This window comes from Alternaria incomplexa (genome assembly GCF_024043165.1).
Source record: "Alternaria incomplexa strain BMP 0042 chromosome Unknown scaffold_9, whole genome shotgun sequence".
Classification (NCBI taxonomy): domain Eukaryota; kingdom Fungi; phylum Ascomycota; class Dothideomycetes; order Pleosporales; family Pleosporaceae; genus Alternaria; species Alternaria incomplexa.
In genome coordinates this window covers 369288-393908 of record NW_026249858.1, presented here as the reverse complement: position 1 = coordinate 393908, position 24621 = coordinate 369288, and the positions used below count along the sequence as shown (strand labels likewise).

The window sequence follows — 24621 nt, the reverse complement described above, 5'->3', positions numbered from 1 at the left end:
CAGTCGCCCCCGATCTGGGTCGGCGAGGAGGGGTAGTCGCAGACGTTGCAGGCAGCGCCGTTGTCGTTACCGGTATCTTCGCGAGTCCGGCGCAGGTGTGCGAGCCGATGAGAAGAGCTGTTGTCGTGGCTGTCGCCGTCTTTAGTCGTGGCTAAGATCGCGATGGTCGAACGAGGCCGCGGAGGTGGCCGATAGCGCGGAGGTGCTTACAGACGTCTCGAATTTGTCGCACTTGTGCCGGTCACAATCTAAGGGCAGAGAGCTGTCGGCGCAGTGTCTGAAAAGGAGGACGTGGTTGTGGGTGGCTGTCGTGTGGTGAAGCTATCAAGAGTTCGGAGGCGGAAGTCGTCGTGAGAGACGGACGCAGACAAACATCGAACTTGAGAGCGCCACGCTAGAACTTCACGCAAAGTTCAGACGACGACGGGGTTTCATGATCATCAAGGCAACGCAGCCTGTGTACAGCGACTACGCCAGCGACACAGATTATCAGTCGAATACTAGGCGCGAGGCCTGCAACCAGGCCCCTGGCTTCTTCTACATCACGCACGCACGATTGGTCTGGAAATAAAACTAGCGCAAGAGTGCTTCTTCCGACTGAGCTGCAGCATATCATTATCTATGCCTGTGCGGCGTCCAGTAACCAACGCCTCCTCCAAGCTGTTGCATTGCCGTCAGGTTTGCCAGATACCAAGTCTATGTAGCCTGAAGGCCATCGCGTCACATGTACCCTGTATCTCCTCCTCGGACATGGTCTCTCTCTATTTCAGGGACAGGATGAAGGACGAGCCGGGAGGAATATCGGTTGAGCTCCAATCTGGGTGCTGGAGAAGGACGAAGAACGTTTGGATCGTTACCTCGCTCCATGTTTCGGGGAGAAACCACGATGTCTCCTCATAACCTCCAGTGAACTGTATACCCCGAATGAGAAGGCCATTGGGTGTTTGGACAAACATCCTGTTGGGGTCCATCGCCAAGAGCTCAGCATCTTCATCGTTTATGGTCGGCATTTGCTTCTCCCTGCTGAAAGCCAAGTCTATACCCGTTGTCGTGCACTCGATGCCAACCTCATGGTCCGTTGCTACGAGTCTCAGATACGTGTGCCGCCACTCGTCGCGATATTCAACTTTGATTGATGCGCCGCGCTCGATGAGTTTGGGTTCGATCTGGCATGGGAGAAACCACATAGGCTTTATGCCAAGGTCACTTGACTGGCCGTGCTGAAACACCATGGGGCTCTTGTAGAAGACTTCGAGCATGCAGCGCGCAAAGAGCTTGTTGACACGGCGAATCCCCAAGACCTTGCGCACCACCTCCAAGCCAAGGGGCCGGACCACCGGCGGGGTGTAGCTCTGGCTTCCTTTGTCTTCAGTCCAGTGTACCTCGCAAGCTGTCAGGGAAATGAAGGCGGGATTTTCGGGAATGGGAAAGCCGTTGTAGTCCAAAACAAGCACACCTTGGATGTGGTTGGCGCGGTGGTGCTTGAGGATCTGCAAGAATATCTCCTCTGGCAGTCTCGAGGAGAAGAACTGGAACGCGGAAGCGACCTCTCCGTCGGTATCTGGCGTCATCGCGTTCGATCTGGGAGCCTCGAGGTGCTGGGCGCGTTCAGGGTGCTGCCGGCGGCACTGGTGCGGTCGTCATGGACTGGGCGGAGGCTCGTGGGTTGTGGGCGGGCTCGACGTGGAGATGGCGATCAACCTGCAGGAGGGACACTGTGTCACAGATGTCTACTGGCTGTTGAAAAGGCGGTGGTGCAGTTGTCGTGTACAGGAGTCGAGTGCAGGGTGTGCTGATCTGCCAGAGCGCCGATGACTCTTTGCTTGCCACAAGCTCAACGGTCGCTCTTATGATCTGAGAAGAAGAGCGGGGGATACCGAGGATCGTTTCGTGTGTTGTGGGTGACGCGTAGATCGTGATGCGGTTGTCGAGAAAAGTGAGACATAGACGCACTGGACGAACAACACTGCGACGCCAAACTGCAAGGCCCGAGCGCGATCTCCTGACGATGCTGTCGGTACAGACGACTTCAGTGCTCTCAATGACTCGTATGAGATATGATGCGGGCATCTAGACGCACGCCGAGCAGATGTCACGATACGTCAATGTCTATACCTGAAGGGTCGAGAAAGACACCTACAGCAGAAGTAGCTTGTATCACAAAAGGCTCACAGGCACGTTCTCAAAGAAGAATAATGGGAGGACATGTCTTCGTATTGCTTAGTTTATCTGATACCAAGCGGCCAGCTCCTCCAACGACAAGATGTCTTCTGTCGAGGGCCAGCAACCACAAACGCCGACGCTAAATGCTCATGAGCCCGGAGACCACACAAAACCCCTTCATCCACTCAGCTTTTCCATCGCACCGTACTTCTCCATCGCACCCTGGGTCGACGCCGCCATGGTCAGCGTGCCGTTGCCCAACTGTCCAACACCCCAGAACTTCTGGGACGCTGGCTGGCCCAAGTGGACCGGGAAGGTACCCGAGTAGATCTCGCCCTCGTCCTCCTCCTGGACGACACTGAGAGGTGCCTCCTGAGCGATGACGTACTTGGCCATCTCAATCCTGGAACCGAAGTTCGCAGGGTTGCCGCCGACAGCTCGCACAATCTGATGTAGTCCTTTGAAGCCCGCAACTGTGCTCGGGCTGCACTGCTGGAAAGCCGCCCAGCGGAACTGACCGTCCGGCTGCTTCGTGTAGACGCGTTTGCCGTCTTCCTTGGCATCCTTGAGGGCGTCGCTGTTCTTGACGCACTGTAACATGTTAGTCAGTCACTATGTGATATGGAGAGGGGTTAGTACTTACACCAGTCTTGGCACCGTACGACCAGTACGTATTGGTCGCGTTGACCACGCAAGCCTGATAGTAATCCCACACACCCGACGTAGGCGCCGGGGGAGCAGGCTGTTGACCAGTGGGCGGCGGCACGCGAGGACGCAGAGATCCGGTGGTCTCGAAGAAGGAGGAAGGGGGGAACGCGGCAGGGCCGAATTCGGCCAGCTCTCGATCCACCATCTCTTCGCGCGCGGCGAGACCAAGCGCGTTGATACGGGGGGCGGTTCTCGCTTTCTCACGGGCGTCGGCGAGGAAGCGGTCTTCGTTCTCGGCGAGCTTCTCGAGCATGGAGCGGTCGAGGTCGTGGCGGGCGAGGAAGTCGTCTGACTGGGAGAGAGCAAAACGCATTGTGATGATGATTTGAGAGTGTCGTTGCTAAGGAGGGGAAGAGGGACAGAGTTGTTGTGCCTTTTGACCTTGCGCCAAGACTTTGAGCGTGCTAGCGTAGTCAGCCAACGGTCACTCAGGCAATGATCGATGAGGAATGAGGAAGTGAGGGTGAGAGGGCCGGTTTCCGAGCCTCTACCGTTCGGCAGAAGCTTCCAGACGCGAGCAGGGTCGTACTCAGACATTCCCCAGTAACAATTCGGGCAAAGGAGATCACTTGCGGAATCTTGGATCACTGGGCAATACGATGAACATCTCTGGTTATCCAGCGGCATCATTTTGCAGCCGTACGGCTATCATGGAGGAAGAGGACATACTGCCTGACTGCAGCTCATGCATTGTTCTAATCTACACCGGCGTCTTCACACCCCTAATTCTGCTCCATGGCATTCTTGAGCCAGATTGCCTGCGCCAACAACCAACCTGGAGCTGGCGGAGTAAACAGCTTAGAAGGATATTTGAAGTCGACCGTGACTTCCCCAACGCCACGCAATCTGCTGAGAGCACGAACTTCAGGGGCAGTGCGAAAAACATGCTCCCAAGGTGTCTGCCCTCCTTGTTGTCTAGGGTGGTAGACGTGCCACTCGAACGCGCGGGGAGAGATTAGTATGCGTAGTCTCCTAATATTCAATTGATGTTGGGAGAAGTCAACGCTTGACCGCGGGAACTGGCTCGTGCCGAAGGTCGAGACGCATATCTCAACGTCGTGTATGAGGGTCTGGAGACCTGGATGGATGCCGCTTACCCACTTCTGGCCGAAGGACAAGTCGAAGCGGTTCTTTCCAAAGAAGACGTCTCGCACGACTGGAAGCAGCGGCCTTGCGACCAAGCTTATATCCAAGATCTCGAGCATTGGCTTGAGGGGACTCGCCTTGGGAGGCGCAGCCCGTGTTGAGAGGATGCGGGGGTGTGCCCGCAATATAGGCTCCACCCTCCGAGACCTTGTTAAACTTGGCGATAGCCTGCCCTCCTCTACCAGTACGTATTCGAATATTGTGAGGAGAATCTCGGTGGGCAAAGCCAGAAGCCCGCGAGGAGGTTGGTTTGGGCCTGCGGCCGTCGGCGGGGAGGTACTCGCGACGACGACGTTGGTACTGCTGAGCTGCTTCGCAGCGGCAGGAGGGAGCGAGGAGGAGGACGGCATCTTCTGTGATGCAGACGAGGGCGGGGAAGTCGAGGTGCGTCAAAGACGTACTGCGATCGGGAGAGGAGGTGCGGAGAAATTGCTTTCCGTCAAGGTACTCGATCAGGCGCCGCAGCTGGACTCGACGATGGTATGGTGTGCTTGGTAGAAGAGCAGACGTCAGAAGAAGGGGGATTGTGGGTGATGTTGAAGGGATTGGAGAAGTTGGCGGAGAAGCTGCGACTGAAGTTTTCGCAGGCAGCTTTCACGACAACGAACGGCCGCTCCAATTTAAGGGTCACTTTTAGCGCCCGGATCGAGCCCGGCTTCAAACGCTTGCAAAGCCACGCAATCACTTGAAGACGTGAGAGAAGAATCTTCGGCTCAAGGCAAATTGAAGTGCCCGGCATTTTACTTCATTCTCCAAGAAGCTCATCCCATTCAACTTGAGAGGATGCACAATCTACAACGAGACAGCAACTGTCTCCGTAGATCTGGAGTCTCTGCTGGTCAGCGTTTAGCAACAGTCACTGTCACATCACGATTGGATTGCATAGAAGTCGCCATCTACGCTTAGTCAAAGACAAGACGTTGAGGCAGATCACAAGGCCAAGAGGTCATACATATGGTTCTATTACAAGATACCGTCTATCTGCATCAGAACGTCGAGAGAGCGCGACACGGTCAGTTGCTCCCGATACCAAGCGGGTGCTCAAGGCTCGTCCGGTTCATCTGGGTTCTTCCAGTCGAGCCGCCTCAAACGTTCCAGTTTCTTTGCCTTGGAGATCTTGGTCGAGAAATCTGCAGGATCTTCACCGTAGGACTCGAGTTCAGAGTCTAGTTCTGACCAAAGCCTCACCAGGATGTCGCTGCTCAATGGGCGTAGAGCTAGAGCTGGGTAGAGATGTGGCTGATCGTGCCTGCCGCGCCTCCCTTTAGGCTTTGCCAGGCACTGTTGCAGCCGCGTGATATCGACCGCTGGGAGTGGGAACGAGCCTTCTACCACGAAGTTGTCCACTCCGCGAAGGCGGCTGAGAAGGTCGAGTTCAGGCAACTGAAGAAACATCTGTTGTTTTCCGGCAAGTGAAAGAGGTCGGAAGGTTGGAGGATCTGGCACTTTGATTGTGACTGACCGCAGCCTGTGGCTCGCTCCAATGATTGTAATCCGCTCTTCGGCAAAAATTCTCTTCTTCTCCGGGCAGATTACTGGGCCTAAGTAGAGAGACAACTCGACACGCGTTAGCTGCTCTCGGTATCGTCTAGGCAAACTCCTCGTCCATTGAAAGGCATGGCTCCAGGTAAGATCAAAGGTATTATGTCTGAAGAATTGGTCTGGAGCGAGGTGGCGGCATCGTCGATTTGTTGCAGCTACTGCCAGAAGGTCTCCCAGGGGTGGCAGGCGCAGGCCATGATGCGGAAATTGTCCTGAGATCCCGACATAGAGTACAGGTTCTCCAGTCGGGTGGTACAAGTCGCTCACGTGGACCACTTGGCCTGGAAATACCAGAAGATGCCTAAAGATCTCTCCCATTATTTCATTGGGTATTCTATCGAGTTCGAAGCCATGGCCGGCATGTGCGTTGATCGGGGTCAGAATCGCGTTGCCGGTCGTCGACGAGATTTGTGGATAGGTGGTGCGGGAAGTGGTGAGAGGTCGAGGTGCAGGGCATACATCCAACGGAAAGTGCATGTCCGCCGGCGGCACAGACATGCCGACCCGCGGATCAATCACCGTTGGATTAATGGTAAACCTTGGCTGCTCGTGCTAGTTGTTGTCAGTAAGACGTAGGAGGCCGACCATGCTGTTGACTTACAATTTGAGTTTCATCAAGGAGATCTGAGGCAGACGTATCCGAGAACTGGGCCCAAGGCATATCTTCTGTATAACCTTGCTGTTGAGATTCATCCAAGTCGCAAACGTCGTTATCCTCTGGATCCGACAGGTCGTCGCCTCGGTAGCCCGCGAGTAGCCCTCCGTATCGTTCCTGGAACTCGTCGGAAAAAGAGTATGGCGTGAGCGGGGATACCCAGGTAAACTCGGGGTCGTCCGTGGTTGAGCCCAACTCAGGGCAGGCGAAGGCGGGGAGGTCTGGCGGTGCGTCGGGAAGATCTTCGGGAGTAGGCGTTGAGACCGGGGTTGCAGCAGTTGATGTCCAGCTAGGCAACATGGTCGTCGAGCTGCCACCGCGGGGAGTCAGGAGGTCGGCGACCGCCTCATGCTCACACGAGGGGTCGACTGTTGTCAGGATCTGTGCTTTTTGTAAGCTGGTGGACTTCCGATTCTACAAGGCTTGACCGACCTGGACCGACTCAGTGAGAGACGTGGAAGCTGTGGAAGCGATCACAGTAGAACCTACTGGACGGGATCCTAAAGGCACTGGCGCCATCGCGGTAATCTATGACTTGTGAGTTGCGACGTTCACGTCCGTCGCGGAGGATTGCATACCGTGGCTGTAGAGTTGAAGATCGCGGCTTCGTTCGTAAACGACGCCGGGCCTCGCTGCGAAACCGGGTGGAGATTGTAGCCAATAGGGGGAAGACTTGTTGCAGCGAAGAGCAGCAGCAGTAGCAGCAAGTGTGTGCCGACCGCCGCCTTGCCCAGGGGCAGGCGTCCTGGGCCGTACATGGTTGACTGAAAAATGTCGGTAAGTCAAATGTCGCACGAGAAGCGCTGGCTGATGTCGACCTACCTGAGTCTGAGTCTGTTCGATGGAAATGTCTTCAGATATGGGTGTCGCGAAGGGGGGATGGTAGAGGAGTGGGGTTGCAAGGCGAAAACACCTTCAGTGCGTGAGCGTATCATACACGTGCGTTTTCACTTTTTGGTGACGCGTTACATGAACGCCAAAAGGTCGCCTGCCTAGAGAAGACCCTGGGATGCGACTGGTGAGTCACGGCTCACTGAGATTGGGTTCAGCGATGCCGGAACGATCGAATGTTTGTCTATGTGTAGATGATCTTCCATCTGCGTTCCAGGACCGACATCACAGAAGACTGAAGTCCGAGCCGGCCGTCGATAGGCTCATGTCAAAGTACAGATGTACTGTGACCTGCTGCACTCCTCGTTCTATGTGAACAGGTAGTCTGATCTGGGAACTGTCGCACGTCAAAGTGCGCATCTCACGTCGTCCTTCACATGTCACAGACAACGCATCCGGGTAATTCTAATGGAAAAGGTTGGCACACGAAAGAAAAAAGTGCTGTCATTATCCATGGTTGCTACAGAGTCTAGAAGGGGAGTTGCTATTACCGAAAGAGTGAAATCAAAGCCCACTGCGAGATGAGGATGCAGTTTGCAAAGCTGCCTCATGAGTGGTCCGACATCTTCGATCGATGTCGGGCAGCTCATAGAGATGCCTAACCGCGTTGCGTTCGTACAAGTCGTTGCGATCATCCAGTGACAGCACGTCATGGGAAGTTGCTAAGGCCACCAAGACCTTGAACGCCTCTATACTCCCAAACGGGAAATTCCATGCCCAATAGACGTCGTTCTTCACTGTAATAGCAGGGAAGCAAGCCGATCTTCGGGACAGGGGTACGTTGCGTGCCTCGACGAGCGAGGGCTTACTTTAGTGGCTAGATAGCGGACGTGCGTGGATTTTGCCTGGCCACGCGACATCGACTTTTCAGACTCATATTCTTGGCAGACCACCGCAAGATTGGACTCGCTTCTCGGATAGACGACGGCGATTACCCTCAAGACTTTGAACGTACGCAGGATAGCCCATTTGGTAACCACGCCTGTCTGCGAGCACTTCGTGCATTTACCGCGTAGCTCTGCGATTAGCGGGGTATACAATCAGTACCGCACGAACAGCTGCGTCGGAGATACTCTGGTATCTAGCGGCTAGCCCTGAGATCAACAAGAAGACACCGTACGGCAGACATTCGCTCATTTGAGATGCGACACTAATACCCAGCCAGTTGCAACACGTACGCCCGCAGCAGCCACCATGGCCGAGGAACCTTCCAGATTGGCGTCACGTCAAGACCTGTTGGTTCAACAGCACTTTACCGCCGAGAAGTTCGACCATTTCCTCCTGGGTGCGCCACACGAGGGTGACTTCCATGCAGAAGCGTTGAAGCCGGAGTCACGACTAGGTGCCTTTCTCCACGACATGCATTCTCACAGGGGCAAGGGAATGAAAATCACGGCCACTGAAATGATCACTCTTACACTCCTGCTGTCTAAGTCTCGGAAGGCGACCAAAGCGGAGATATTCCAACGTGCTACCGAACTGCTCAACTTTCAACGAGGTTATTTCCGAACCCAAATAGCAATGGAGGCTTACTCCAATGATATCATCACGGAGATGGATGCGTACTTGCTTGAAGAGCGTTCCCGATACGAAGTCAAGTTCCCGTCCGAGAGCCATGATCAGCTGCGACCAGAGCCAAGCATCCACAGCAAGAAAAACAACAAAACCCTCTGGCCAGTCTGGGCACGCGGAGTTGGCGCTGAGATGACAGAAGAGGAGAAGGATCCAAAGGACGAGACGCGCTACAACTACGATTATGGCTCATTCGATGTTGATTGGGCTGATCAATTCGATATTGAGATGAATAGTCGCCTAGAGGCAGGAACTGGACCGGCTCACTGCGTCTATAAACTACCCCCGGGCATGGAGAACGAAGTCTTTGCGTCCTTCCACAATACACAGCTCAAGCAACCCAACTCGAACCTCGACACACGATCTTCAGACACCGCACGCGATTACTTCAGCGCGCTTTCAGCAGAACTCAAGGAAAAAGTCGTTCGACTGGTGCTGAAATTCCCGACCAAAGTCAGGATTGCAGCCACCACTTTCACCAATGAAGACTGGACAGAAGAGCAGTGGGATCAATATCTGAGCCCGTCGGAGATCATGCCATATTCTACATACAAGTTCTCGTCACAGGTAAAGGTGCCGAGGTCCATGGTTCCTTTCAACGCCGCCGCAGTCCCGGGACCTCATTACTACTGGACAATGGAGCCTCCTGAAATTATGCTAGCACTTTTGGCAGTCAACAAAGAGATGCACAAAATTAGCAAACCCGTGTTCTACGGCGAAAACTACTTTGAGATCAAGGATGGCATTTTGGGTCTTCCCTATCATAACTTTCAGGAAGGAAGTTCCATAAATGGCACCCAGCTAGCGCATCGCTTCCTTGAGCTCATGATTTGGCCGAAGGCGCACGATGGTACTCCTCGATACGGTCCCCGCCCGCTGGAGTTGATGCGCAAGATCAATGTTGATATGGAGCTTTACCCAAATGGTTGCGGCGAGATTCCCGGACAGTACGCATGGCATTTCGAGCGCATAATCAACACCTTGATTATGATCCCCCGTCTCCAGAAGCTCGTCATCAACGTCCGCATGGGGTTGTTGGACGTTCTCGGAAATATTTCGCCAAACAAGGAGAAGATCAACCCGTTCACCAGCCCAGAAGTGTGGCCAGGATGGCGCAAGCTACCTTGGGCAGCATCCGCAATTCCTGTTGAGAACGGAGAAGATGGAAAGTCAGCGGCCGGACTCAAGGTCTTCGTCCCCGAAAACCGCAATGTGGAGAAGTGGCTCCAAAACCTCATCGACATGCCCGATGAGGCGCCAGCGAAGATTATTTACGTCATACCCGAGGATTGGTCTACAGCGGAGTGTCCTTCAGTGCTGATTACCCAGGGCTTGCAGAAAGCTGAACAGCGCTGGAGGAAGGCCTTCAAAGATGACAAGGTCATGGAAGGAGAAGACGAGAGCACTGAGCATGGAACCGACGGTACTGAAGAAGCTGAGGCTGTGATCAGCGCGGCATAGTGAGTCCAGGGGCGAGTACGAGCAACGAAGTTAGGATTGGTTAAAAACTCTAGGGGCAAGTCTGTAGATAGCGGCAAAGACATGTACACCTACTGAAGCTAATTGTTGAGTACATCGATCGGAGAATGTAAGCTAGCAACAGCCTCGTAGTCAACGGTGTTAGCTGGTATTGGACCCTGTAATTCAACCTCACCCTCGCCGTGCAGCCTCTCAGTGCATGTATGTCGCGGCTGGACCGCCCAAATTGCGCAACAGGCGCGCGTTGCCCCTGCCATCTTCTTCGAAATGTGCCGCCACTCTTGTGCGTTTCGCTGACTGGGCGTTCGCGGTCGATGTTGCTGAAGGTCCCCACGCCCGGGACCGCGGTTGCACAAGGAGCCGGTGTTCTGCTGGTGGGGTCGTGCGTCTCTGGACATTCGGACATTTCGAAACACCGTAAGCCACCGTTCAGATGCCGCAAGCACGCTATCAGCCGGACAGCGTGTTCGCTTCGTACAAAGCTTTCTGCGTTGCGATATCCGAAATTTGATTGTTCTTTGGCGAGCGAGAGGCGAGACTGAGACATTGTCCGAATCACCCAGGTACCTAGGTATTGCATGCCGTCTGACGACCGTGAAGTCGATGTTTCAAGGCCACACATGAAAGAGGCAGTGACAACTTTGCGAAGATCATCGGCCTGGATAAAGAAGTTTGCGCCAAGATTGCAAGATTGCTACTCGGCCATACGTTGCGGATGCCCAGCCCAGAATCCACAAAGGACTCATCGTTGTGCGAAGATGACACTGTTGCCCAGCAAGGTGCGTCGGGGTTGGTGAACGGCCCACCTGCGGATCACACTCTTGCTTCGTGCCATGCTATCGAGACCTAGGATTCATCGCTCTTGAGATGCTTCTCGACCAGATATGCCAGCGATGCGCTGTGCTAGCATCTTGTGTCGCTCTGGTGGGCCGCGGGGACGTGGGTAGACAAAGTAGTAAGACCGGCACTAGTTAAACGTACGACCCGGAAACCAAGCTTCCGGTACAACATCTCTAGAAACAATCAAGCCTACGCAGATAAATAGTTGGAAGATATGTTTTAAACATAATAGGACAACGGTCGAAATCGAAAACTGCGCCCGACGCATCTCCAAACTCATGGCATATCTCATTACTGGGGTGGTGACAATAGCGTCGCTATTCATTGCTTCCCAGCTATGGTACTTCACCAACAACTATCGAGCAGCTCGCGCGACTGGACTGCCTATCATCTTATGCCCTTATGACCCCGATAGCGTAAGTTACCGCTCCTCCTGTCACAATATTTACTTGAAGCAATCTGCACACCCGTGTCCGTCTCTTCAGATATAGCTATTCGAAACTGATCATACATTTAGGCGTTCTGGTCCATATTCTGCGTCCCTCTTCGCCCCATGCTTCGCTCTGTCCTCCCCAAATCTATATTTGCTACCGTTGAGCTTAGCATCTGGGGCTGGGAATTCCGGGAAAAAGCAGCAATCCACGAGAAGCTGGGGCATGTCTTTGTCGTGGTTACTACAGGACTCAATCGGCTTGTTTGTGCGGACCCGTCCATGGCCCATACCATCATGTCTAGAAGGAGAGACTTTGTTCATCCAGACATTACCACCGAGACTATGGGGTTCTTGGGTCCAAACATCGTGACTGTAAGTAGATCGCTCATGCTGTTTATCGTGACTAACGCATCGGTCCAAGGCCAAAGATGAGTCCTGGTCCCGCCAGCGCCGTATCGTCGCCCCGGCTCTGAACGAACGCATTAGCCCAGAAGTGTGGAGAGTGAGCGTAGAACAAGCATCGTCCATGGCAGACCTATTACCCTCAGTCTCCCCACCTCATGCTGCCAAGGGACCTGCCAAGATAGTTCTTGGTCTTCGTACGATCGCGATGAACGTCCTCGGTCGTATCGCGTATGGGCATGACAAGCCATTCGCTTTATCTCAACCGTCGACCAAACCGTCAGCAGACATTTCATACGTGGATGCTATTTCTTTGGTCACCGACAAGCTCATCTACGCTGCATTTCTTCCTGCCAGCTTTCTATGCTTGCCCTTCATGCCGCAGGTATCACAGCGATTAGGTACAGCACTGAAGCGATTGCCGGGGCTAACACAACATATGCTCAATGAGGAGCGCCAGAATAATGCTTCTAAGTCGCCGCATTCTACACAGACGACCGAAAGTCCAAACAACAGCCGAGGCACCATCATGGAAGAACTTGTCCGCCTTTCGGACCAGGAGAAAACCCGCACAGACGCTTCAACACCAGACTCGTTGGACAAGGTTACCAAGAAGTTTCTCACCGAGGAAGAAATCGCAGGAAACCTCTTCATCTTCACAGCTGCTGGCTTTGACACAACCGCAAACACAATGTCCTATGCCGTCGCGCTGCTCGCAGTGTATCCGGAGTGGCAAGCCTGGATCCAGACCGAGATCGATACTGTGCTTGGAGGACCTGATATGTCGCCAATAGACTATGCAAGTGCATTCCCGAAACTTGTTCGCTGTTTAGCTGTTATGGTAAGCTACCCAATATCGACATACTGCCATCCTTGAACGGCATTCTTCAAGGACGGCTAGCTCCCTAGCCTCTACTCCGTGAGCTCGGTGCTGACGATTCCACAATATAGCTCGAGACCCTGCGCCTCTACCCGCCCGTAACTCTCCTTATGCGATCCATAACCACGAGTCAGAACCTTGCCTTCGGAGACACGTCATTCCAGATCGCCGCTCCATCCACCATCTACGTCAACACAGCGGCATTGCATACTTCACGCTCAACATGGGGTTCTGACGCCCTGTCCTTCAACCCCGCTCGCTGGCTACAACCCGACACAACAGAGCCCACGCTCATCACACCTGCGCAAGGAACCTTTATGCCTTGGTCTGTCGGTCCGCGTGTATGCCCTGGGCAGAAGATGTCGCAGGTAGAATTTGTAGCGGTTATTGCGACGCTGTTTCGTAGATGTAGTGCGCTACCAGTTGTTCGTGAGGGGGAAAGTACAGATTTAGCGAGACAGCGCTTGCTCCATTTGTTACAAGACAGTCAGCCGGTGTTGACGCTGCAGATTAACAAGCCTGAGGACGTTCATATACATTGGGCTAAGCGATGAGGTGCTTAATGGTGGTACGTCGAGCAGAAGACGAGATGCGGTGTATGAGCAAGATACATGATATATTGGTGTCCGTTGTAAATAGTACCGAAGTAGACTTCTCTTACCTAACTTCGCACTAGATTGGGTCAGAAGATGTGATATTGGTGCTCATCAAGATCGCGCTCCTCGCGCACCGTGCAATACGTTTTGGGTGTAACATCTATGTCAAAGGTCCCAAGCTAACAAAGCTTAGAGATGCAGCCATTGTTACAGCTCTGTTGCTGATACGGTGTAGGGACTGACTTCCCCTTCAGCTAACCCCTTTGCCCATCTCATGAACAGAAACACGCACGCCGATATCGTGAACGCCTGGGTCGCGATGAGGGTGGCTTTTCCTTTCCGGGTGCGAAGATTCGGTCGCGTCAACACACCGACCACATCGTCAACCAACGCAACATATGCCGTAAGATTGAGGGTACGATCGACAAGAGGAACGACTTGTTGCAACATAGGTGTATCGAAGGATACGAAGAAGCGGACGAACCAGCTACCAAGTATCCACGTCAGAGCGATCAGAAATTCCGAACGCCTTTGTGTTGTACCCACAGGACGTTCCCCAATCAATTGGTCGGCGCCATAGCTGCCGAGTATGTCTACTAAGTATTGTATGACGTTTGGTGGTGTACCGAATAGCCGCCCGTAGGTTGCGATAACGCCTGCGCGGTAGAGGTCGTTCTTGCGTGTGAATCGGATGGATTGCTTCGGAGTAGGTTCGGGTCGGTTCGACGGGTAGAGGGAGGATGCTACGAGGTACGTCGGTAGGGCGAAAGACACTACAAGTGGCAGACTGTTCCCGCCGGTCGTAAAGCCAGTGGCCTGAGCGATGACTGGTGACAAGAAAACAGCAAAAGGGCTAGCAATCAAGGGGGCGTATAGGTGAGCATATCGGCGCCAGGCGGCGATGGCATAGTCTGCTTCTCCATTTTCTGGTGCATGTGCTGCTGGAGTAGTTGGAGGCTGCTGTGGCAGTCCATCGCTATCGTGGGTGTTCATGGCGAAAGGGATGGAACACGACGCGGTAAGCTTCGTGTGCTGGGCATCTCTTGGCTTGGGAAGCTCCATCGCGCACAGACACAACTTTGGAAGCTGCCCCTTTCGCTGAGCGGCCATCATCACCACCTTGCCACCCCAACGGAGCTCATATGCTGCACATGTGTCGAGGGGCATCTCGTTATCGACCATTACCTTAACGCGCCGCCTGCCGCAGGTCCAGTTGATGTTCTGCACGCAAACCCCACGATACAGGCCCGAACCTCGCAGTGGCACGCGCGTGGATGGCATGCATATAGCCACTCTTCCCCAACGCTGTTACCAGCATCTGCCAGAGCACACACCAGATGCTCATGCAAGTAACATCTGATGCGACGCGGTGCGATCCCATCGTAGACAATGAAAGTGCCGGCAGGGTCCAAGATCGCCTATGAACCCGGGATGCTTCAACAGGCAGCTGCTGAACACCGAGGCATCGTTGCAACGCCAGTCAAGCCATGTTCATTTCTTTTGAACGTGATGACCAGATCCATGGTAGGATGTGAGGTCGAAAATCGCGCATCACTATAGGCTGAGCTCGCAGAAGCTTGATTTCGCGTGCCGTAGCGTGGCTGTGTAGTTCTTCGAAAATCGCTCATGGCTAACCGCCAACAGCTCAGACAAACGCAGTCGCCAATGGCAATTCTTGAACGCATGGGAAAAGGTCCGACGGGATACCTCCGACGCTTACGGTTTACCTGTTGCAGGACCCTGGCCCCGTGTTGGATTGTATGAGGTATTTGTGCGTCGAATCGCTTCAAGTTGACTATGACAAAGACGAGGAGGACCTTGTACCACACTCTTGGTGTCATACTACGTAGCTGTGATTACGATGGAGCTTTTACGGTATGGAAATCCTACCAAGGCCACCCAAGCACGTGTTTGACGCGCTGCTAGAGCTTTCGAAGGCACGCTGCTCGTAAAGGCGGCGGATAGCTTTCGCTTTTCTCGGGGTATAAGTCGCGCTTCACGCATCGCTCAATCTTGTGCTACCTCTCCTCGTACTTCTCGGCTCATTCGCATCTTTTTTGCACATTCTCGGACGTAGTTCCCGCGGTATCAATCTGTGCTTTCCACAGGTTCGCACATGGACCAGGAAGAAAAGGTCGCTCCTCGCGTCCGTTTCGGAGAGCTGCGCCTTCCCGACGAAGAAGATGGATACGCGACCCACGAGCGTCGCCATGAGCGCAATCTATCACGACGATCAAGTGTGGGCAGCCTTTCCATTCGCAGTGCCGGAGGAGCGCGCACTGTACAGCCAGAGACTGCACTCCCCATCACCTGTGAGTAGCTGCCTCCTATGACTTGCTTGTGAGACATCCACTGACTCCTGATACGAACATTCAGATCGTACTCTTTCCATCGAGATCGACGAGGATCAACACAAGAAGCAGGATGAGGTGAAGAGAGCGAAGGAGAAAGCCGCCGTTGGTGAGTTTCTTGGCCGTAAATCACAGCCACATCCACTGACTTCACCTCTACAGACCTGGCAGACCTCGAATGGCATACACTTGCCGTTCATGAGCTGTGTCGCCGCCTCTCCGTCGACATCGACCAGGGCCTTTCTGACGATCAGGCCAAGCGTCGCATTAGCGAACACGGCCAGAACAAGATGACACCTCCCCCATCAGGGCTACTAAAGAAGATAATAGGCTACTTCTTTGGTGGTTTTGGTAGCATCCTTGTGGTTGCTAGCATACTGGTGTTCGTCGCATGGAAGCCTCTTGGTAAACCGCCAGCGGTTGCAAACCTGGCGCTTGCTTGTGTACTGATCGCTGTTTGGCTCATCCAGGCTGCCTTCAACGCATGGCAGGACTGGTCAACCAGCAGAGTGATGGCATCCATTGGAACGATGCTGCCTGATCAGTGCATTGTCGTGCGCAACGGGTCGCACGTCAGTATCTCGGCCTTGGACTTAGTTCCTGGCGACATTATCGTCATCAAGCAGGGCAACAAGCTACCCGCCGATGTTCGATTCGTCGATATATCCAGCGATTCCATGTTTGATCGCGCAATTCTTACTGGTACGTAAAACCAACACACATCACTTAAGCACGAGGACTGACATATACCAGGCGAGTCCGAGCCCGTCGCAGCTACCATCGAAGCAACCGAAGACAACTATCTCGAGACCAACAACATCGGATTGCAAGGCACCCATTGCATCTCAGGCGCATGTCTCGGCGTGTGCGTTGCAACTGGCGACAACACTATCTTCGGTCGTATCGCAAAGCTTACCTCGGATCCCAAGACTGGCATGACTCCTCTTCAGAAGGAGATCCTACGCTTCGTGCTCATCATCTCACTCTTCATCACATGCGTTGTTATCCTCATCGTGGTTCTTTGGTATGTTTGTGGCTGGTCTCGAGCAACATGTTTATGCTTGGCTATCTATGAGTTGAAGGATTTGTACTTACGCATCTCAGGGCTGCATGGCTGAGGAAATCTCATCCTACTTGGATTGACGTACCCCTTCTTATCGTCAGTTGCGTCTCGTGCGCTGTTGCATGTATGGGCTACCAAACAATGTCTTTTTCATGTACAGATGCTAACTTCTCCTTCTTTCTCTAGTCATCCCCGAAGGCTTACCGATCGCACTTACCACGAGCTTGACCATCGTCGCGAACATCATGCGCAAGAACAAGATACTTTGCAAGTCCCTCAAGACCGTTGAGACACTTGGTTCCGTTTCGGTGATCTGTTCCGACAAGACCGGAACGTTGACCAAGAACAAAATGGTCGTCACGGACATCTATGCAGCAGGTGAAGAGTACACTACGGATGCGGCGCGTGATATGATGGCAGTCTTTCGTTCGGAACAGAATCTCACTGTGCTTTCCAAGGCCAAGACAAACATCATGGATCAAGTCCGCATGCTCGGTGGTCTCTGTAATTCCGGTGAATTCGATGCCGCTACTATGCATCTCCCCATTGCGGAGCGCAAGATCAATGGCGATGCGACTGATCAGGCTATACTTCGACTTTCCGAGTCTCTTGGGTCAGTGGCTGAGTTGCGTCGCGACTGGAAGAAGGTCTTCGAAATTGCCTTCAACAGCAAGAACAAGTTCATGGTCCGCTTGATGACACCGGCGAACCAGACACCGACGAGCAATAATGCCACTCTCATGATCAAGGGAGCTCCCGACATCCTCCTACCTCGATGCGATCTCATCCTGAACGAGAAGGGTGAAGAGATACCGCTTACCGACGCACAACGCCTTCGTATCGACACCGTCAAAGACAGCTGGTCTCGCCAGGGAAAGCGCGTCATACTGCTCGCTCGCAAGCCGACTATCGTACCCTTCTCCGCCAACCATGAGAAGGAAGTATTGGTTGCAGCCCGGGAAGGCCTTACGTTCGTCGGCATCGTAGGCATCGTGGACCCACCCCGCGATGAGATTCCAGACGTCGTTCGTATTCTTCGGGGAGCTTCTATCCGCATCTTCATGGTCACTGGCGACTTCAAGCTCACGGCTCAGGCCATCGCTGAAGAGTGTGGTATCATCTCGAACTCTGCTTTGGTCGACGATATCAGCGCTCTTGGCCGCGAAGGCAAGATCGGGACTACGAAGCAGTCAATCGTGTTGAGTGGGCCCGAACTGATTACATTGAACGCGGCGCAATGGGATCAGCTTTGCCAGTACCAGGAAATTGTGTTCGCTAGGACGACGCCTGAGCAGAAGCTTCGTATCGTCAAGGAATTCCAGGCCCACGACAACATTGTCGGTATGACAGGTGATGGTGTCAACGATGCGCCATCGCTCAAGGCTGCCGACATTGGAATCGCTATGGGCAGTGGCTCCGACATTGCCATCGAGGCTGCCGACATGGTTCTTCTTGATTCGTTCGCCGCCATCATTGAGGCTGTTCAGTACGGTCGACTGGTCTACGATAACTTGAAGAAGACGATCGTATACCTACTTCCCGCCGGTAGCTTCAGTGAGCTGTGGCCCGTCGTCACGAACGTCGCATTCGGTATCCCGCAGATCCTGTCGTCCTTCCTTATGGTAAGCACATCTGATCTCAATGCACTGCGTCCGTCAGCTAACCTTTTCTAGATCATCATTTGTTGTCTTACCGACTGTGCCGCCGCCATCACGCTTGCCTACGAGAAGCCAGAGGCCGATGTGATGCTTCGCCCTCCTCGTAACCCTAAGAAGGACAGGCTGGTCAACGCTCGACTCATCTTCCATGCCTACTTCGTTGTCGGTCTTCTGCAGTGCTTTCTCGCCTTCACCATGAGCTTCTGGTGGATGCAGCGCAGAGGAGTTCCGTTCACGGCAATGTGGTTGAAGTTTGGTGTTTACGATCCTCAATACGACCCGGAATTCGTTACCGAAGTCGCCAACGAAGCTTCGAGTATCTACTTCGTCACACTAGTGATCATGTAAGTATAGATGTGGAAGTGTACTGAGTAACTAGCTGACATTGACGACAGGCAATTGTTCAACCTACTTGCTACTCGCACCCGTAGACTCAGCATCTTCCAGCAACCGCCTATCTTCAACAAGGCTACTCAGAACTGGTCGCTCTTCCCTGCAATGATCTTCGCCATCGTTGTGGTCTTCATCTTCTGTTACATTCCAGCCCTCCAAGACACGATTGACACCAGGACTGTCTCGGTTGAGCACTGGTTCCTTCCGGCTGCTTTCGGTATGGGCTTGCTCGTCCTCGATGAGTCAAGGAAGTACTGTGTGCGCACTTGGCCCAACGGCTTGCTCGCCAAGATTGCTTGGTGATGCTCTTTCCTTCCATCCGAGGAGACTACTTCCTTGGCCTGTTTTCTTAGTTCAAAGGGGCCATTCAGTTCAGAAGCCGTTGGCCCAAGTGCAACAGTAGCGTAGCTGAGAAGGCTTGTCATATCGGTGTCGATTAGATGGGGGTGTCGTATGAATTTGCATACACGCATCCAGTCTGCAAGCAGACAGAGCCCAACGTTTTCTTTCTATTCATCAGCAATATGATCCAGAGCCACACCTCTTTTCCACATGTTCGACTGTCCCACAATGCAGTGTGCCACTTGCCACTTCAGCCGCAATATCTGTAGATGCACGACCCCGGCCATCGGCAATTTCCCATGCGATACCCCACACGGACTTTAATGCGCCTTGCGCAACGGGGAATCTCGTGGCTCAACGGTGAAATGCCGGTTATTGAGAGCAAGGGGTAGAAGTCAGCTGGCACCAATCGTATCACCTTGCAATATCAAGTTTCTCATAAAGGAAGACTGCAGATCCAGACTTGGCCACATGCAGCGCGGCTAAAGGTGGCCGTTCCATATTTCGATATGTGTGTGACAAATGATAGATGAGTATAGCGATGGAAGAGGGATAGTATGGTGTCTGCGGATGATTTTCCACGCGACGAGGAAAGCGTTGGTGCCTGCTCCGTAGCAAAGCGCCAAGCGAAAGCGCCCCGCAGACTTCGCCAAACCTTGCTTCGACGACCTCATCCATCCGCAAGCCAGCGATGCCGCGCCACTTGAGACCGCCGATGCGATTCAAGCTGTCTGAAACATCTTGCATCTCAATACAGATCAGTTCAAAGACCTCTTACGTCACGCATTGATGCATGCTCTGATCACACGATCTAGTCCAGTACAGAGGTGCTAGCAGCGGGATCAGTGGCCTGCCGCATGCTTCTGAGTTGATGGCATTTAGGATGTTCAACCCGAGCATCAGATCATGCTGGGTAAGGCTCAGCCTCTCGAGCCCATCGCTACGCCTCTTCACCACATTGGCATCGATGACCCACCAAAGCTGCCATGAGGCCCAAAAGCGCGTCCCACACGACCCAGCTTCATCAACGTGGGGTTCCAAATCCTTCCCTGTTTTGGACAGCCTCACCGCGAACTTAGCGGCAATCCCTCATAAGGGCTTAAAGCTGCGGAGCTTGCAGAGCGTGCCTTCCATGTAGGCGGTCTGGCCAAACAGCGGCTGGCTGAGTGAGTTCGTTATTTGAGCGATGATGCTGATGATCATCCCACGTCTGAGCCTTCTCTAATTGCAATGCTTGAGACTCTGGCGTTGAGTTTGAGAAGCACGATTTCACGCCGATAGCGAGGATAAGCTGACAGCGATGATATTCACAATTAGGCGCGCTCTACGGCCCTAGAATTCCTGGGACCTCCTCCAAACTTTACCTAGAGATGGCATCACACTTTCCCGAATTTGATAGCTCCAGTCAGCGAAAGGGGCTCAGCGCTCACTACACTGCTAGCATACATATCATACAGGTAGAAGCCAAGTGTCTTGGAGCATGCAGCATATGGGCGCTTTACCTCCAATGTCACGGGCACAATATCTTGGGCGGCAAACCAAGAGGTTGCATCCGCACCTCCGGGCTTGTCCATGGTCAGACCCGCAGCCTGATTCGACAGCGGCCGTGATAAGCTGTAATGACCTTTTCAGTGCACATTCCAGAGTTCACCATTCTTTGGGTCGTCATACGAAGTGGGTAGACAATTTGAGCAGTAAAGCTCTCTAACCCAATCATTATACCACCTTAGATTAACCCCATATTTTGCAGCAACGATCGATCAGGATTTCCCCGTGGTCCGGCAGTTGTCCTCGTGGACATCACTAATCAGGCGAATTCTTCGGCGGTCTCGTTATAAGAGAGGTTATTAGGAGACATGGTTGAAGCCTCGAGATTTGTGCCTCTACATTCATCATCACTCATTTTCTCCAGCATCACGCACATTTCCGAGAGTCAAAGACTATATCACGATCACTAGTCACGATGCAGTGGGCTACCCTCCTCGCTGCGGCCACGGCCCTTGCAGGCCATGCCACTGCGCAGAACATGCTGCGATTTGCTTGCTCACAGCTTGTCGTCGAGCGAACAGATCCCCTCGTCAACCCGGGCGTCAAGTACACTCCGCATCTTCATCAGATCGTCGGGGGTGACGCTTTCAACATCACGATGGACCCTTCAAACGATATCGCGCAGATGTCTAAGTGCACTTCCTGCAGCTTCGTCCAGGATAAGTCAAACTACTGGACCGCCGTCATGTTCTTCAAGGCAAAGAACGGAACGTGAGTACCTATAACACTACGTATACATTGAGTGTGAAACATGCGCTGACCTCCTTCTAGCTACATTCGCGTGCCTCAGGTATGTAACCTCTTAGCTAACGCATCACAATCGAGAAAGTCACTAACCCCAAGCCAAGATCGGAAACGGTGGACCACAAGGAAAGCTCATCAATGACGGCGGTCTCGACGTCTACTACATCCCCAGCGGCAAGACCACTGCCTTCAAGAAGGGCTTCCGCATGCTCGCAGGCTCAGCCACCAACACCGACCCCAGCAAGGTCAAACTCTCTAACATCTGCCACCGCTGCTGGACTTCTCCCTCGGAGAGTACCTTCGTTGGCGGTGCGCCTTGCTCAGGCTCCGATACTGTCGCCATCCCCAAAGACCCCAAGTGCAAGCTCATCCGTCAGACCATTATCTTCCCCACCTGCTGGGACGGCAAGAACCTCGACTCCCCAGATCATCAGGCACACGTCGCTTATGGCCAGGGCGCTGGTGCTAATGGTGGCGGCGCTTGCCCTTCTACCCATCCCGTCAAGCTCCCTCAGATCATGTACGAGCTCATGTGGGATGTCAACAAGTTCGCCGACAAGAGCTTGTGGCCCACCGACGGCAGCGACCCATTCGTGTACAGCATGAACATCGGGTAAGTCCTTCAGCCCACTCTATACAAGCTTTTTGTCAGTAGACGAACACATCGCTGACTTCTCCCTTCAGTGGCTCTGCCGCGCATGGTGACTACGTCTTCGGTTGGGAAGGCGACTCCCTCCAAAAGGCCATGGACAACAACTGCAACCTCAACACCGCCTGCCCCAAGGCCGGCCTTACCGTTCAGCAGCCTGCGCAGTACAATACTTGCAAGAAGAAGCAGCAAGCTCCCGAGGATGTTGACGGCTGTAAGTTTCACTTGTTCGCTATACAACCGTGCGACATGTAACTAACATGTAAAAAATAGGGCTCAAGGAGATGCCGCTCGGTGACATGGCCATCAAGGCATAGACGCTGGCTGCCGCCGTATGGCTATCATAGCTAGTGTCGCACAGTGGCTGTTGATAGGCCCTTCGTTAGTCAGAGTTGTTAGGTGTGGTGCCCTTAGCTTAGCACTCGTTTGGCATTGCGTCGTATAATCTTTTAGATCGCAGAAGAGAATTCACGCGCACGTTACGTGGCGAATATCATGCTTTTCGACATGCAACCCGTTCATGATGCTACCAGTTGATCAAGACTGGCCGCAACTCTCTACCCATTATCTTCCGCTTTGTCATAAGTGACAGGAAGTATCATGATCGGTGTGACACTGCCAGCTTATCTTCGAGCACTGAAGACACTAAAATCACGGCCTTGCCTTTTCGTGTGTAGAGTTGGGGTCGTACGCCGTGTCACTACCTCGTTGATCGCTTCGCGAGCCTCTAGACATATGCACACAGCAGCACCCACAATTCTCGAGGAGAGACGAAATTCTACCGTTCTAAAGTATGTACTCCACGAAATCTCCGACGCTATCTACAAGCCCTCTCCCAAGGCCACCACCTTCTCCCTACATCGCCTCTACACCATCACCGTAGCATTCCCCATGCCACCCGAACTCGCAACCCCGTTTCGACTCAGCAGTGCCTCAAAGTTCTGATTCGCACCCGCAGTAAAGTCATGCGTGATGTAGTTATACACATCATGCACAGGAATCGATGCGCTGGTCGAAGACGGGTTCGACACTTTGCTCTGCGAGCACGCGAAACCAAAGCGCTTGCTGCTGCTGTTGGGATCGATGCGCACGGCACCGGAGGAACCGGTGTAAGTTGTGCAGCCGGTGCATTTTACGGTGAATTGCCAATGCGTATTGTTGGATTTGTTGCCGGTTGTGAGGGGCGTGTAGGTTGCTGAGGTGTATTGTTGGGGTGTAGAGTGGCCACTACGGTGGGTGTTAGTATTTTCGCGGTTGCCACTTGGGTGGTACGACTTACGTGGCCCACCGTGAAGATACGGTTGGTTTCTGGCCGTTAGGGTATGCTACAGTGAGAGGGTTGCGGATCATGCTACCGCCCCAGGCGAGACCAACCCAGCCGAGGACGTTGGGCGCGACGACTTGAAGAACAATGTCGTATGGTTGGCCCGCTGGCACATTGGCGGGTTGCGCTATGCGGTAGATAATGTTCGCTGAAAGTGTCGCGGCCGCTTTGGTCTCAGAGAAGGTGAAGCCAGTTTCTGAGTCTACGTAGCTCACGGCGCGAGGCGCGAGGTGTTGTGTTTCTGACGTAGGCCATGCTTGAGCTAGAAACTGTTAGTTGAAAGCATCATCCGTGTTCAATTGCGATACTCACCGAGGCTAGCTAGAGCCGCAAGACTGAAGGCAAAGCGCATCTTGATCAATCGTCAATCTTTGAGGCTACGCGTAGTTGTCTAGCAGCGCTATCGCAAGGCATACAGAATTTGAAGGTAAAAAAGGAACGAAAAATACTCTACGTGTGACAAGGAAGTCCTGGAGAAACAAGATACCTTAATAAAACCAATACACACTCGCCAAGATGCCGCGCCTGAGATCCATCCACTCGAGGCCCACAGTGTAAAGTACAAAGCGGCGATATACAAGCACGCGTGCAAGATAGACTAGAATAGAACTTGTCTTATCCAGGTTGAGACCTTACTGCCACGCGTGACTGACTTCATCACAACCCGGATGTGAGGTTCAAAGGCTTCTGGAATGTGGGTCAACATCCACAGGAATGCCTCCGATTACTACTCCAAGCTAGCCTCGAACTCTCTTTGGTGGCTGTGACCATGCGAATACGGAAGATATGCTGTTTGTGGAAGGTCGCAAAGGGAGGAAGGATGGCGCTGTGTTGGCTGTGAGAGGCTCGTGTATTTACCCGCATAGTGTGTATAGTGAGGATAGATGGCTTTGTGTATCGATCAAGTGGAGATATGTTGCCACGCCCCCGGAAGCATGGATACGATTATGGCGATGTCTACGTCCCTGGATTAGCAGGGAGCGGAAATGCAAATCGAAGAAAGCGATGATCAATTGCGTTGCAAAGGCTGAAAGACAATAGCACTGCTCACGGATATGCGCAAGCGAGATTATCGTGATGTCGAGTCGTATTGACAGGATGTACCCCAGATGTAACATGTCGAAGGCGGATGGTACTACAAGCGAGCGCCACTGTATGCATCTCGCTCCGAATCGCTTCCCCACATCTCGCTTGTGGGGCAAGACATCCACGCGGAGTTCACGTGGCTAGTCGCGTGTGGCG

The 24621-nt window shown here is 53.3% G+C and overlaps 9 protein-coding genes across 9 annotated transcripts; 4 read left to right on the top strand and 5 right to left on the bottom strand.

The window, feature by feature from the left end:
* Positions 1–761: 761 nt before the first annotated feature.
* J4E90_006497 (uncharacterized protein) lies at positions 762–1571 on the bottom strand (the record flags this gene model as incomplete). Its single annotated transcript, XM_051436042.1, has 1 exon — positions 762–1571. The coding sequence occupies one exon, from the start codon at positions 1569–1571 to the stop codon at positions 762–764; it is 810 nt and encodes a 269-aa protein (XP_051289836.1).
* A 769-nt stretch (positions 1572–2340) lies between these two features.
* On the bottom strand, positions 2341–3184 carry J4E90_006496 (uncharacterized protein; the record flags this gene model as incomplete). The annotated part of the gene is made up of 2 exons (XM_051436041.1): positions 2341–2754; positions 2807–3184. 2 exons carry the CDS (start codon positions 3182–3184, stop codon positions 2341–2343), a joined length of 792 nt encoding a protein of 263 aa, XP_051289835.1.
* Positions 3185–5058: 1874 nt separating this feature from the next.
* J4E90_006495 (uncharacterized protein) lies at positions 5059–6972 on the bottom strand (the record flags this gene model as incomplete). Its single annotated transcript, XM_051436040.1, has 5 exons — positions 5059–5298; positions 6019–6111; positions 6161–6595; positions 6647–6742; positions 6793–6972. The coding sequence occupies 5 exons, from the start codon at positions 6970–6972 to the stop codon at positions 5059–5061; spliced, it is 1044 nt and encodes a 347-aa protein (XP_051289834.1).
* Positions 6973–8299: 1327 nt separating this feature from the next.
* On the top strand, positions 8300–10138 carry J4E90_006494 (uncharacterized protein; the record flags this gene model as incomplete). The annotated part of the gene is made up of 1 exon (XM_051436039.1): positions 8300–10138. One exon carries the CDS (start codon positions 8300–8302, stop codon positions 10136–10138), a length of 1839 nt encoding a protein of 612 aa, XP_051289833.1.
* Positions 10139–11955: 1817 nt separating this feature from the next.
* On the top strand, positions 11956–13225 carry J4E90_006493 (uncharacterized protein; the record flags this gene model as incomplete). The annotated part of the gene is made up of 3 exons (XM_051436038.1): positions 11956–12672; positions 12783–13079; positions 13199–13225. The coding sequence occupies 3 exons, from the start codon at positions 11956–11958 to the stop codon at positions 13223–13225; spliced, it is 1041 nt and encodes a 346-aa protein (XP_051289832.1).
* A 289-nt stretch (positions 13226–13514) lies between these two features.
* J4E90_006492 (uncharacterized protein) lies at positions 13515–14300 on the bottom strand (the record flags this gene model as incomplete). Its single annotated transcript, XM_051436037.1, has 1 exon — positions 13515–14300. One exon carries the CDS (start codon positions 14298–14300, stop codon positions 13515–13517), a length of 786 nt encoding a protein of 261 aa, XP_051289831.1.
* A 1123-nt stretch (positions 14301–15423) lies between these two features.
* Positions 15424–19075, top strand: J4E90_006491 (uncharacterized protein; the record flags this gene model as incomplete). The annotated part of the gene is made up of 8 exons (XM_051436036.1): positions 15424–15619; positions 15684–15767; positions 15821–16360; positions 16412–16682; positions 16763–16845; positions 16908–18343; positions 18395–18723; positions 18775–19075. 8 exons carry the CDS (start codon positions 15424–15426, stop codon positions 19073–19075), a joined length of 3240 nt encoding a protein of 1079 aa, XP_051289830.1.
* Positions 19076–21077: 2002 nt separating this feature from the next.
* On the top strand, positions 21078–22372 carry J4E90_006490 (uncharacterized protein; the record flags this gene model as incomplete). Its single annotated transcript, XM_051436035.1, has 5 exons — positions 21078–21373; positions 21434–21452; positions 21511–22019; positions 22091–22269; positions 22329–22372. 5 exons carry the CDS (start codon positions 21078–21080, stop codon positions 22370–22372), a joined length of 1047 nt encoding a protein of 348 aa, XP_051289829.1.
* A 549-nt stretch (positions 22373–22921) lies between these two features.
* Positions 22922–23731, bottom strand: J4E90_006489 (uncharacterized protein; the record flags this gene model as incomplete). Its single annotated transcript, XM_051436034.1, has 3 exons — positions 22922–23282; positions 23335–23641; positions 23692–23731. 3 exons carry the CDS (start codon positions 23729–23731, stop codon positions 22922–22924), a joined length of 708 nt encoding a protein of 235 aa, XP_051289828.1.
* Positions 23732–24621: the final 890 nt, after the last annotated feature.